The sequence below is a fragment of the Emydura macquarii genome, unplaced genomic scaffold (genome assembly GCF_026122565.2).
Source record: "Emydura macquarii macquarii isolate MOO-44397 ecotype Brisbane River unplaced genomic scaffold, CSIRO-AGI_Emac_v2 contig_3296, whole genome shotgun sequence".
NCBI lineage: Eukaryota > Metazoa > Chordata > Testudines > Chelidae > Emydura > Emydura macquarii.
Genome location: NW_027133433.1, coordinates 769,141 through 783,542, shown reverse-complemented (window position 1 = coordinate 783,542; position 14,402 = coordinate 769,141). Strand labels below are relative to the sequence as shown.

The following is a 14,402-nucleotide window of genomic DNA, read 5'->3' as shown; positions in this document are numbered from 1 at the left end:
GATCTGAGACCAGGGCTTGTGGTCATTGGTGTGGGGGAGGGAGGAGATCTGAGACCAGGGTGTAGGATCCAGTTGCTCTGGGATCTGTTCCATAATGAGCCGTCTCCTTTCCAGGCTGCTGGCTGGCCGGCCGGAGCGGGGTGTCAGCAAGTGAGTATCGGCGGGGAATGGGGCAGCTGGGGGAATTTGTGCATTAAGGATGAGGTTAAATGGGTGAGGGTGTTATGCTTATAAAATAAACAGCAGGATCTTATTCAGGGGGACAAGGCAATACACCATGTTTATTGTGAATACAAAGATTTCAGAAAGCAATTTCAGAAAGCGCGCGTGCGCGCGCACACACACACACACACACACGCTTCTACAAAGATGAAGTGTAGTTACCTGTCTCAGGTGCTGTGTTAGTCCACTGGCCAGGTGGCTAAGACGCGAGGGAGGGAGCAGGGGTCTGCGGGTGCGCACCGATGCTCCTGGAGGATGATTGTAGAACCAAACCCAAAGTCCTCATCTTTCTGTCCCCTTATATCGGGGTGAGCTCTCACGCCTTCCATAGGTTCTGCTTTGTCATGCTGCATCTGCATCCTGGTGTGATTATTAATCGCCCCTGTTTTGCAAGCATGACCGTTGTTATTTTTCATAGTTCATCTTGTTTTCGTCCTTTGAGGTGGATCCCAGGGACACCAGGCTGGGCAGTCTTCGGCCCTCTGGGTCGTAAAAGTTGTTATCTTCGCTTCCTTGAACACCCGAAGCTGGCGCCTTTTCCCGTCACTCTCTGCTCTCACATACACACATCACTCATTCATCTAGTCACATTCTCATCTCAACATTTACTTACAACGTGTAACTGGAAGACACAAGTGTCCTTCCGAACCAACAACGTTTCTTTTGATCTAAAACATTCACTGTTGTCACAAAACTGCCTCATTTCACGCTGAATCTTTCCGGTTCGGAACAGTTGCTGATGTTACTTTAAGCAGTAACCATAAAACAGGTGTACTTCAATAATAGCAACAGTGTCCCAGAATGATCTTTGGTAACTTTACAAACAGGATAATCAATGACCCGATGTCAGTTTCAGGCAAAGAGATGGTGGCTTCAAACAAACGTATCAATAGTGAACAGATCACCCTGCGTACGCAGAATGCAAAGCCCCACAGAAACTGCTGTGGTGGTTTTTCACATACCAAAAGAATATGGGTATTTCACATAGAACCAATATAACAAAATCTAGCTGTGGGCCTACAGGGGGAGGGGCACAGATCCCCCACCAAGGGGATGATCCTATGAATCCTCTGCTCCCTTTCACACCCAGGCTGAGACCTGGCCGCACTCATTGCAGGGATGGGCACCACAAAGGGTGAATTCAGCTGCCCTCACTCCTCTGACCCCCAGAAAGTAGAGTCAAGGTACTCATACCTCCCCTGCCCCACAGCACCCCCTGAACTCTGCCTGGGGGGCTGGCAATAGCCCCAGGGAACGGGTCAGTAAGAGCTGTGCTGTAAGAAGAGGACACGAATATGGACGGTAGCAATGCACCGTCGTTTCTCAGCCCTCGTTTTGCTGCACACGCATGTTTCACTCTGCTTTGCTCATGGGTCAGAGCGGTTTGGGGTGGGTCAGACCCACAGTTTGAACTCCACATGGGGGCAAAAATAATGTTAGAACAACCGGGGGATTCTGCAAACACAGGTTTTTTCAGGGGCCTGTCCTGGGAACCGCTTGCTTAAGTAACCGAAATTTATCCCATGAACCCGACCCGCACCCCAAGCGCACAGCACATTTCAAGGGAACTTGAGAAATGTAGATTTTAGGACATTGTAAAGAATAATCCATGTTCAGCCCAGCTCCAGCAGAGCTGCTGCTCTACTGCAATGTTAGACCAACAGAAAGAGGGTGATTCTGATCTCAGCCCACCGGGTCAATCTGGAGTCACTCCTGACTGCAATGGGGAAAGGGCTGAATTGACCCTGGATAACAGAGCAGAATAGAAATCAGAGATTGGAAATCTCCTTTTCCTCTCCTGTGTCTCACCCCGGCTGTGAGCCGCGGGGCCGTGCCTGCACCCTGGGGATGGCTGTGGGGTAAGATGTTGGAGTGACAGATGGGCAGAGGATTGAATGAGACCAACGCGGTTTGTGTCACCCCCACATAATGCCTGTTTGTTTGTGACTCCAGAGGGGCTGTTCCCCAAACCCAACATCTCCATCAGCCCCAGCGGGGTGATCCCCTTGGGGGGAAACGTCACCATCCGGTGTTGGCATCTTCAATACAGGGACAAGAGGTTCCTCCTCTACAAGGATAGAAATGCAAACTACCTGAGATACACAGACCCGGCTGGTTCTGAGGCTGAGTTTCCCATCCGCAGCTCGAGACGGGAACAGAGGGGAAGCTACACCTGTCGTTATAGCAACAAAATAGGAAACAGAACACTAGATGTTGCCTACTCAGAGCACAGCGACCCTGTGCAGATCATTGTAGCAGGTGAGCGACCAGCCCAGCCTCTCCGCTGCCTCCCCCACCCCATCCAGACCCCAGGGGGATCTCCGCGAGCTCTGGCACCCAGCCGGTGGGACGTCCAGCCAGTGAAGGTTGGGGTGGGGAGATCAGCCTCCTGGAGGTGGGTGTAGGGAGGGTGGAGATCTCGGCCCCTGGGAGGCAGGCATGGGGGGAGAGGGTGAGATCTCAGCCTGGTGCCTTTCGTGCCCTGGAACACCTGGGAGACCCTGACCCCGTCTCTGCCCCGTGGCTGCCCCTCCATGCTGGCGCGGTGGCTGTGCCGGGGTCTGTCTCAGGCTCGTCTCTGTCCCACTGCAGAGCTCAGCTACCCCAAACTCTCCGTGTCCCTGAGCCCCAGCGGGGGGGTCACCCTGGGGGGAGCCGGGACCCTCCAGTGTCGGGGGCAGCGCCGGGGTCTGGAGTTTGTTCTGTACAAGACAGGGCAGCAGCGCAGATGTGCGGGGCAGGGACCCAGCTGGGGTCAAATTTCCCATCCCCAAAGTGAGCCGGGCAGAGGGGGGCAGCTACCCCTGCTGTTATCACCCCAATGGCAGCCGGTCCCCGGTCGAGCCAAGCGACCCATTAGGGGCACGGGTTGGAATTCCTCTTTCTCCGATTTTCTTTTGAACCTGGTTTATTCAATTCACGCGCTTAGAAAAGCCCCTTAGAAGCAGGTGTTACAGTGTCAAGCCGTCCTCACCGCCCAGCTGTGGGGCCAGGGGCAGCAAACCCAGGCGTTCCCCATCGCCCCCACGCCTCGCACGGTGCTGCGGCTTGTGTCGCACGTGGGCAGGTTTGCAGGCTGAGAGGGAAGCTGCAGAGTCGACTCTCCAGCGGCAGGAAATGTCACAGTGAAAGTTTCCTGAACACTCTTATCTCTACCGCCTTGTTCACCTGCCTTAGGACGCCATCCTTTAAATTCATGGTCACGTACTAATTTCACCGATACGGGTCACCAGCCGGGTTTGCACCCAGACTATAATAAGGGTCGGGAGGATCTGCGCTGAAATATTTGCAGTGCTCAGTTGACGTTATAAGACCAGACCCCTGTGATCTCCTGGCTCCCAGCTTGGTGCACTTTCCTGAAGGCTGCAGGGTACATTGAGGTGACCTGTCCCCCCTCCCCGCAGAGACAGGGACAAGCTGCGACCTGCATGGTGCTTGGCCGGGCTGATGGGCCCAGGATTTCCGGGGAGTTGCAGGGACTTCTGCTCACTTTGGCCATGCTAGATTTGTCTGGCAGATTAGAAAGACGAGTCATCGCCAGCTTCCCGTGGTTGGAGCCTCTGGCTCAGCGCCTCATTCGCTGAGGTGGAGCTGGGCTCCGGGGTGTCAGTGGCAGCTCTGAGGGGCCCCTCGCTGCCCCATAGAGGCATTTGCCCTCACCATCCACTTCCTTGGTGACTGTGCCCATGGGGGAGGAGGGGAAGGATCCAAACCCACGGTGTAGGATCCCGTGGCTCTGGGATCTGGTCTCTAATGAGCCATTTCCTTTCCAGGTTGCTGGCTGGCCGGGTTGAGGCACAGGGTGTGTGTGTGTGTGGGGGGGGTGAGTATCAGCGAGGAAGGCTAGGGAGACTGGGGGAAAGTTACAAATGGGGGAAGAGAAAAGCTGAGTTCAACCTTGTTTCTTCCCCCCAAAACTCAAATCAGCCCCGGGATTTAACCCAGGGGGCTGAGATCAGAATCCAGCGCACAGGTTTCGTGTAGATGCCCTGAGGTGTCCGTCAGTCCTGGGGCTGTCCCTGGGGCTGGGAGCTAAGGGCTGGTTCCAGACACAGGGTGGGGTTTGTGTCTCCCCCTCTCCTGTGTGTGTGTGAACTCAGCGATTGTTGTGCCTGGACCCTCCATCTCCCTTAGCCCCAGAGGGTGATCGCCAAGGAGGGAACCGTGTCTCTGTCGCAGCATCCTGAGGTCAAAGAGGGAAACTCAGCTCAGCCATCGGCCCCGTGAGCTCTGCCCAGGGCCCTGAGCCATGCAGACCCACTGCCCCGGGGATGGGCTGGGGAAAGGGACACGGGGCCTTTCACCTCTAGGGGCTGGCTCGATGTAAGCAAGGCCTGAGTGTCTGAGTGGCACTCGCCCTGCCCAGCAGTGGAAAGGGGGCAAGTTATTTGCAGGGGCTTTGTATTTGCATGAGTACAATTAAGTACTTAGCATATTGCACAAGCGTACTAGGTGCTGAGCATGATGGGAAATGTGTCTGGAAATGTCAGTGTGTCTGGTGTTGTGTTACAAGTCACTTTTGTGTTAACTGCAGGGGTAATTAAATGTTGTCCTTTGATTGTGTGAACAAATGGCATCAGATCTGTGTTTAGCCTGGTCTGGTACAAAATTCACTCGCACCGTAACAGAGTCCAAAAAGGGTGGCGGACGGATGTTTCAGCATTGTGAGTGGTGAGAAGTCTTGTATTGCCACAGTAAAGGCCTACCCTGAAGCATAAACTGATGATTTCAAATTTCCTCCTACTGCTGAATGGTAGAATTAATGATTTTTCTCGGAGCCGTTTGTTTGTGGAAAGCAGGAGGTTGCTTCTGTATCAGCGGAAGGTTTTACCATGAGCTGAAGTTCACTAAGAGCTGAATCACTAGAGAGCCTGGGAAACCTTGACTGACAACCTCCAGAGAGATGTCAGCAGCGCAGCACCTGCAGATGGCGGGATTGGTCAGCCCCAGTAAATGGCAGGAGTAATAGCAATCAATGCCAGCAGATGGTGGGATCGGTCGGTGCCGGCAGACGGGGACTCAGTGAGGTCCGGAGGTGGCAGGAGGCAACAGCGGAGGAGGCCTGGTCAAGCCTGCGTCCGGCAGGAGCCTGCAGAGCGGGACTGGCTGAGCCCCACCAGAGAGATGGACATTGCAGATCCTCTGGTCAGTGCAGGGGAAAGCGAGACGGGAGAGGCGCAGGACACGCCCCGTACTCTGGGCTGGGTTTGACTCACTGAGTTCAGGAATTCTGTTTACACTGGTTCCCAGACCAGGGCTGTGGTACTTCCCGTCTGCTATTAAAAGGTTTGCTTTCCACACTCAGACTCTGTGCTTGCGAGCGGGGCAGCATTGCCCTTTGGGGAGCCCGGGGGACAGTGTGTGATTTCCCAGGTGACTGGGTGGGGGCTCAAGCCAGTTTGGGGTGGGATGATTGACAGGGACCCCTAGATCTAGAACCCGGCCCTCGCTGCTGCCGGCTCTGTCTGACAGAAGAGTTCCACCTCCAACCACTAGACCCCACTGCCCTGCCACAGCCAGGGAGAGAACGCAGGAGTCCCGGCTCCCAGCCCTCACTCCCCACCCAGAGCCGGGCTATATTACAGGGTAGGTGCCGAGGCATCATCAGGCTTATGCTGCATTCCACCAGCAGTAGCAGAAACAGAAATTGAGCGCCGGCTCTGGGCCCAGTTCCCCTTTCACAGAATTATTGGCTCCTCCTTTAACAACTCAGGACCTAAATTTAACACTCCCCCCCCCCACTCACTGGGGCTGGAAACCACGACTCCCCCATTCCCCATCCTGTCTCCATCCCACATCCCTGGGCTAAGAATAGCATCTGCAGCAACGCTACCTGAAAAGGAGGTTGGCCAGGCTAGACCCCCTCCGCCCTCATGCTCCAAGGCGGGTGCTGGGCCCAGCTGGGTCAGGAAGGAATCTCCGCCCTGCGCCATGGGAGAGGGTCGCTCTGTGGGGGGCACTGTGTGTGTGTGTGTGCAGGGGGAGGTGCCCTCATCTGCTCAGAGCTCCTGCTCCAGGGAGGGTAGACGGGTCCCTTGGAAAAGGTCGGGGCAGCCTGGGCACCTTTAGACGTCTCCTGAGATTCCCCCGTTCCCAGCTGGTGCCTGCACTGGGCAGCTGCGATGTGGGGCTGGGAGGCCGCAACTCCTCTGGTTCCCCCATGCAGAGGTGGTGGTGGTGGGCGGTCTAAGCAGCTGAGCAAGGGGATGTGGTTTGCTAGGTGTTGAAGGGAGCTGGCCCTGCACTGACCCTGGTACATTGGGCCTGGTGATTACAGAGAAACCATCTGATGGGTTTGCAGAGGCTTTTTTGACTGACGTAGATTTTGCCAGCAGATGAGAGAGCGAAGGTGTGAGGGACACAGGAAGAGATGAGCCATTGCCAGCTTCCTGGAGCTGCAGCCCCTGGCGCAGTCCCTCATTTAGCTCGCACTCGGGCCTCGGGCTCGGTGAAGCTGGGCACCGGGGCGTTGGTGGCAGCGCTGAGGGGCCCCCACTGCCCCATCATGGCGTCTGGTCTCATCGTCCTCCTCCTCGGTGAGTATCGGAGACAGCCAGGGAGTGTGTCCGTGCGGGGGATCTGAGACAGGGGTGTGTGTCAGGGCGGGGAGGGGGTATCTGAGACCAGGGTGTAGGATCCAGTTGCTCTGGGATCTGTTCCCTAATGAGCCGTCTCCTTTCCAGGCTGCTGGCTGCCCGGCTGGAGCGGGGTGTCGGGACGTGAGTATCGGTGGGAATGGGGCAGCTGGGGGAATTTAACATTAAGGACGAGGGAAATGGGTGGGGGGAGGGGTGCAGATCCCCCCCCCAAGGGGCTGATCCTATGAATCCTCTGCTCCCTTCCACACCCAGAGGTGGTGACTGAGACCTCGCCGCACTCATTGCAGGGATGGGCACCACAAAGGGTGAATTCAGCTGCCCTCAATCCTCTGACCCCCAGGAAGTACAGAGTCAAGGTACCCGCCCCCCGCAGTGACCCCCAATCTCTGCCGGGGGGGCTGGCAATAGCCCCGGAGAACAGATCAGTCAGAGCTGTGCTGTAAGATGGGGACACGCAGAGGGACGGTAGCGATGCCCCGTTGTTTCTCACCCCTTGTCTTGCTGCACACGCCCGTTTCTCTCTGCTTCGCTCGTGGGTCAGGTTCAGCCCGACCCGGCGTTCTGCACGTCACCCCGAATAGCTTTGGAAATATCGCAGCCCCAAAGGGCCGTCAGCACCATGCACGAGCGGAGCCAAATCCCCAGCGACGCAGAGCGGTTTGGGGCAGGTCAGACCCACAGTTTGAGGCCCAGGTGTGGGCAAAATAATGTTAGAACAAGCGGGGGATTCTGCAAACACAGGTTTATTCAGGGGCCTGTCCTGGGAACCGCTTGCTTAAGTAACCGAAATGTGTCCCATGAACCCGACCCGCACCCCCAGCGCACAGCACATTTCAAGGCAATTGAGAAATGTGGATTTTAGGACGTTGTAAAGAATAATCCATGTTCAGCCCAGCTCCAGCAGAGCTGCTGCTCTACTGCAATGTTAGACCAACAGAAAGAGGGTGATTCTGATCTCAGCCCCCGGGTCAATCCGGAGTCACTCCTGACTGCAATGGGGAAAGGGCTGTATTGACTCTGGGTAACTGAGAGCAGAACAGGAATCAGAGATTGGAAATCTCCTTTTCCTCTCCTGTGTCTCACCCCGGCTGTGAGCCGCGGGGCCATGCCTGCGCCCCGGGGACGGCTGTGGGGTAAGATATTGGAGCGACAGCCGGGGAGAGGATTGAATGAGATCAACGTGGTTTGTGTCACCCCCACGTAATGCCTGTTTGTTTGTGAATCCAGAGGGGCTGTACCCCAAACCCAACATCTCTGTCAGCCCCAGTGGGGTGATCCCCGTGGGGGGAAACGTCATCATCCGGTGTTGGCATCATCAGTATGGGGGCATGAGGTTCTTCCTCTACAAAGATGGAGATGGGAACTACCCTAGATACACGGACCCGGCTGGTTCTGTGGCTAAATTTCCCATCCGCAGCGTGAGACGGGAACAGAGGGGAAACTACACCTGTCGTTATACTGCCATAACAGTAGATGTTACCTACTCAGAGCCCAGCGACCCTGTGCAGATCATTGTAGCAGGTGAGCGACCCAGCCCAGACTCTATGCCCCCAGACCCACACCCAGCCGGACTCTCAGGGGGGCTCAGGCTCGATGGGACGCCCAGAGCCTGGCTCTGTCCTGAGCCCTGGGGTTTTGAGGTCACTGTCCATGCTGCCCGGTGCTGGTCTCAGAACAGGCTGGCCGGGGCAGGTCGCCCGGCTGGGAGCCTGAGGCGGGGCAGTTTGGGGGTCCCATGGCTGCTGGGGCAGGTTATTCTGCAGCCCCCCGAGGCAGTTCTGTGCCCTGCCCAGATGAGCGTGACCCTGACTGTGGCCGGGCCAGAGGGGAAGCCGACACCACGGGCTCACCCCGCACTGTGGGCTATTGTCAGGTGTCTGCCCTGCCGCTGCGAGCCAGCGTGTGGCCCCCGGGCTAGCTGGGATGGAGCTGAGAGGAGCCGCAGATGCTCAGGAATGTCCACTCACACGTCCAGCCAGCGCCGTGGGCGGCCTTGTCCTCGAGCGCCACGCCTGCTGTGGAAGGACCCTGCAGACAGAGCCGTGGACCTTGGCGATGGCCCGTCCGCCACCAGGGGCTGCATTGCGCCCGCCAACACCTCCCACGGCCGCTCTCCGCCCTCCAGCATCTCCCCTGCCTCGCTCGGGGCCAGCCCAGCCGCTGCTCCCCATCCATGCGCCCCGCCAGAGAACAGCCCGGAGACGCTCCGCGTTCGGGGGCTGGATGCAGAGAACGAGGAGCCCAAGAACGAGGGAGCCGCGGCTCCATATCTCTGGGGCTGGGAGCCCAGCTCGCAGGGGCGGGATTCTGGGATTGGGGAGCTCTGGGCCGTTGCAGAGAATCTCTGCCCGGGGCTGGGGCTGTCCGGGGAGGACGGGGCTGGGTGACGGCCCGGGTCTGGCTCTCGCTGCCTGTCTCCCGTGCGCAGCTCCCAGCTTACCCAGACCCTCCATCTCTCTGCGCCCCACGTGGGTAACTGCCCCAGGGGCAGACGTCACCATCCGGTGTCAGGGGCAGTGCCGGGACGTGAGGTTCTTCCTGCGCAAGGCTGGAGACCTGAACCTGCAGCGATGCATGGACCCCACTGGGGCCGAGTTCTGCGTCAACGGGACGCCCAGAGCCAGGCTCTGCCCTGAGCCCGGGGCCCAGAAAGGGGACGCCCGGCCGGGGAGCAGGGACGGAGTCACCAGGGGTTCCCCAGCCAGGGGGAGCAGCAGCTGCTGGAGATTGGAGGGAAGGGGGGATCTCTGCCCCCAGGGGCCTTTCCCGGGGGATGCTCCCTGGGCTGCCCTCGCACTGGGGACGCACAGAAGAGTCGGGGCCCAGGGGGTTTGGAGCTGGCACTGTCCCCCGGCCATAAACCCCCCACCCCACCCCTGCTGCTAGGAAGGATGGGGAGGATCGGTGCTGAGTCATGGGGAGGGCGATCACTCAGTCTCTGCTCCGGCCCCTTCCCACTCCCCCTGACAGATGCTGGTTCTATTCCCGCAGGGGGAACCCACCCGACCCAGCCTGCAGTGGCGCCGGCTCCCACCCACCCGGGCAGCGCGGGGCCAGGGCCTGGGGTTGAGGGGGGAATCACCATCGGACCAGCCCTGGAAACAGGTTCGTGCTGCCCAAGTTTGCAGGGGCAGGATTCTGGGTTTGGGGAGCTCTGGGCCATTGGAGAGAATCTCTGCCCAGGGCCCCTGGGTCTGCCCGGGTCTGGGGCTGTCCGGGGAGGACGGGGCTGGGTGATGGCCGGGTCTGGCTCTCGCTGCCTGTCTCCCGTGCGCAGCTCCCAGCTTACCCAGACCCTCCATCTCTCTGCGCCCCACGTAGGTAACTGCCCCAGGGGCAGACGTCACCATCCGGTGTCAGGGGCAGTGCCGGGACGTGAGGTTCTTCCTGTGCAAGGCTGGAGACCTGAACCTGCAGCGATGCATGGACCCCACTGGGGCCGAGTTCTGCGTCAACGGGACGCCCAGAGCCAGGCTCTGCCCTGAGCCCGGGGCCCAGAAAGGGGACGCCCGGCCGGGGAGCAGGGACGGAGTCACCAGGGGTTCCCCAGCCAGGGGGAGCAGCAGCTGCTGGAGATTGGAGGGAAGGGGGATCCCTGCCCCCAGGGGCCTTTCCTGGGGGATGCTGCCTGGGCTGCCCTCGCACTGGGGACGCACAGAAGAGTCGGGGCCCAGGGGGTTTGGAGCTGGCACTGTCCTCCGGCCATAAACCCCCCACCCCACCCCTGCTGCTAGGAAGGACGGGGAGGATCGGTGCTGAGTCATGGGGAGGGCGATCACTCAGTCTCTGCTCCGGCCCCTCCCACTCCCCCTGACAGATGCTGGTTCTATTCCCGCAGGGGGAACCCACCTGACCCAGCCTGCAGTGGCGCCGGCTCCCACCCACCCGGGCAGCGCGGGGCCAGGGCCTGGGGTTGAGGGGGAATCACCATCGGACCAGCCCTGGAAACAGGTTCGTGCTGCCCAAGTTCGCAGGGGCAGGATTCTGGGTTTGGGGAGCTCTGGGCCATTGGAGAGAATCTCTGCCCAGGGCCCCTGGGTCTGCCAGGGTCTGGGGCTGTCCGGGGAGGATGGGGCTGGGTGATGGCCGGGTCTGGCTCTTGCTGCCTGTCTCCTGTGCGCAGCTCCCAGCTTACCCAGACCCTCCATCTCTCTGCGCCCCACGTGGGTAACTGCCCCAGGGGCAGACGTCACCATCCGGTGTCAGGGGCAGTGCCGGGACGTGAGGTTCTTCCTGCGCAAGGCTGGAGACCTGAACCCGCAGCGATGCATGGACCCCACTGGGGCCGAGTTCTGCGTCAACGGGACGCCCAGAGCCAGGCTCTGCCCTGATCCCGGGGCCCAGAAAGGGGACGCCCGGCTGGGGAGCAGGAATGGTGTCACCGGGGGGTTCCCCAGCCAGGGGGAGCAGCAGCTGCTGAAGATCAGAGGGAAGGGGGGATCCCTGCCCCCAGCGGGAGCTGCAGAGCAGGGGGCCTTTCCCGGGGGATGCTGCCTGGGCTGCCCTCTCACTGGGGACGCACAGAAGAGTCGGGGCCCAGGGGCTGTGGAGCCAGCACCGTCCCCCCGCCATAAACCCCCCACCCCACCCCTGCTGCTAGGAAGGACGGGGAGGATCAGTGCTGAGTCATGGGGACGGCGATCGCTGAGTCGCTGCTCCGGCCCCTTCCCACTCACCCTGACAGATGCTGGTTCTATTCCCGCAGGGGCAACCCACCCGACCCAGCCTGGAGTGGCGCTGGCTCCCACCCACCCGGGCAGCGCGGGGCCAGGGCCTGGGGTTGAGGGGGGAATCACCATCGGACCAGCCCTGGAAACAGGTTCGTGCTGCCCAAGGAGCCACCCTTTGTGGGGGGAGCCATGAAGGGCTGGGGCTGGCTGGGTGGGACGGGGGCCGTGACTCCTGATGCATGGGCCCAGACTCCAGCAGGAGGGGCAGCCCCCCCGCTCCTCCCTCACGACCAGACCCCCAGCTCCTGCAACGCCTCCTGCCCTGGAGTTTGCTGTCTGGGAGCTGTGGCGGATCCCAGGGGAGGGCCTGGCTGTGGGGTTGGGCTCAGCTGGGTGCCCGGGTCATGGGGCAATAACCCACCCCCCTTGGGGTGCATGACGTCCTCCTGGCAATAGTGGGGGGTTACCCAGAATTCCCTCTGCTCTTGCTTCTCCTCCCCCCACTAGGCTCTCAGGGCCCCCCCCCAGTAGATGTTCTGCTGTCTCTGGCTGGGCCCTGGGCACCGTGGGGCGTGGGGGGCAGCGGGTGACGTCCCAGCCTCCCCCAGTGCACACTGCCTGGCTGGGTTGGCAGGAGCCGGGATGCCCCGGGGATGGGCTGACGGCACAGCAGACAGGCCAGGGCAGAGGCACCTGTGGGGGTGGGCAGAGGGTCATTGGGGGACAGGGAGCTGGGGGCGGTTCCCTGTTCTGGGGGACGGGGACCTGGGGCTGTGACTGTCCCAATTCCTGGCCCAGCCCTGGGGATGCCGGGTGGCTCAGGGGGCAGTTCCCACCTCTGGATGCCCCCTTCACTGGGGAAGCTGGGGCTCAGCCCCCCAGGACAGCGCGACGCAGCCTCCCCAAGGGGGTCTGGCCCTGGGGAGGCCCCAGACCTGCGCGCCTGGGAGACCCCCAGAGGGGGGCTGGGCCAGACCTGCTAGACAGGGGGGTTGGCAGCTCAACTCCCGGGCGGCTGATCTCCCCGTCTGAATCGCCCAGTGACTCTCCCCTTCCCCCCACAGCAGCCCCCCCGGAGCACCCGGATTTCACCCACGCCAACATCGCCCGCCTGGGACTGGGCGCCATGATCCTGCTGGTCCTGGGACTGATCCTGGCTGAGGTCTATTACAGCTGCCCAAGGGGGGCGCCCTAGGTGAGGTGACTCCCCTCCCTTCAGTGCCCCTGGCCCCTCGCCGGGGATGGGCCCTGGGTGACACGGGCCCCTCTAACCCGCCATCTCTCTGTGCCCCCAGGAGCCTGGATCCAGCCGTGAGGAGAAAAGAATCTGCCTGGGGGGACAAGCCACTGCCCCTGGGGGGGCTGAGACACCGGCACAAAACCCAAACAGCCCCGCCTCGGAGAACCCCCGCTGACAAGGGCCACAGCCTGGAATCGAACCCCCGACCCTGTGAGCACCAGCCACTGTAGAGCCAGCTAAAGGAATTACCCCTGTGCTAGGCTCCCCCAGAACAGCCACTAGAGGGCGCTGGGGTCCCACTTGCTACATACAACTCCCTCTGAGAGCCAGGGATAGAACCCAGGAGTCCTAGCTCCCAGCCCCCCTGCTCTAACCACTAGACCCCACTCCCTTCCCAGAGCTGGGACTAGAACCCAGGAGTCCTGACTTGCAGGTGGATGCAAGAGGCAAGGCAGCTGCTGATGGTGTGTCCTGCCACCCGGACTAGGGGGTTCAGGTGTGGGGTGGGGTGCAAACCAACCCCTGTTCTCCCCCTGGATTCAGACATCTTTTATTTGGGGGGCAAGGGAAAGCAGACAGGAGAGAGTGGACGGGCACGGGTTGAGCGTGGGGCAGGGGACGTCAGGTGAGGGTGCCCCATGGCAGTAACCCCCCAGCTGCTCCAAAGGGGGAAGTGACCACAGGATACCACTAGGGGGAGCCCTGGCTCCATGGAGGGGCATCCACCAGCCACGGGTTCCCCTAGCTACATACAGCCCCGTGCACCACGCCTGAGTGGGGGGAAGGGGGTCACTCCTTGTCCCAGGGAAGGTCCCGCCAGCTCGCTGCAGCTGCTCTCTGAGCAAAGTGCCTGTTCTGGGCCACAGTGAAATGGTTTTTCAGTCACTGGAGATCCCTGCAAAGCAGAGACACAGCCAGTGCCCCTGCCCCCTCCTCACAGTGCCCCCTGCTGGGAGAAGTGGGGCTGAGGTAGCTGGGATCTCCCCACAGCAGATGCCCCATAGCAGCCATGCCATATGCCAAAAGGTGGGATTAGGGTATAGGGCCATGGGCTGTGGGTCAGGACTCCTGGGTTCTATCCCTGCTCTGGGCGGAGAGTGGGTGACTCCAGATCAAAGCTCTGACCCCACTGAATTTCTAACAAGGGGGAAAAATTGTGTGTATATGTGTTGCCTATAAAGGATAAGAACCTAATACTGCTGCTGGTTACTGGAGCAGCTCCTTCAGCTCAACCCGTGGGGCCGTTTGATTTTAGTGCTGAAGGCTGCAAGTTCAAATCTCAGTGGGGGGGTTTCAGAAGTGGTAATGGAAAGCTGGTGGGTGCTGCTGGGTTTGCAGCTGCCTCCCACAATGCACTGGGGCTGGGGCCTGGCAAAATTCCCACAATGCCCTGATGTCAGGAACTGAGCAAGAGATACCCAGAATGCATTGCAGCTACCTCCCACAATGTCCTGGGGGAAGAGCAGGCCAAATCTCCCACAGTGAATTGCTACCAGGGGTAGCTACCCAGAATGCATCGCAACTGATCATGCTTGCTGGCGGGCGTGTGGGGGAAGGAGCCCGTCCCTGGTCGCTGAGGCTGGGGGTCAGTGGTGGCTGGGCTGGCTGGGCGCAGGACCCGTGGGCACCTGTTTTAACAGGAGTTACCTGGTGAAACAGGATTTCCAGGGA

General features: G+C 60.3%; 1 protein-coding gene across 1 annotated transcript; it reads left to right on the top strand.

The window, feature by feature from the left end:
* The first annotated feature begins 464 nt into the window (after nucleotides 1–464).
* Nucleotides 465–12,686, top strand: LOC137143157 (leukocyte immunoglobulin-like receptor subfamily A member 2). Its single transcript, XM_067532782.1, has 9 exons — nucleotides 465–585; nucleotides 2,176–2,481; nucleotides 2,815–2,952; nucleotides 6,648–6,758; nucleotides 8,049–8,342; nucleotides 9,250–9,440; nucleotides 10,143–10,362; nucleotides 11,002–11,196; nucleotides 12,556–12,686. Exons 1-9 carry the CDS (start codon nucleotides 465–467, stop codon nucleotides 12,684–12,686), a joined length of 1,707 nt encoding a protein of 568 aa, XP_067388883.1.
* The last annotated feature ends 1,716 nt before the right edge of the window (nucleotides 12,687–14,402 follow it).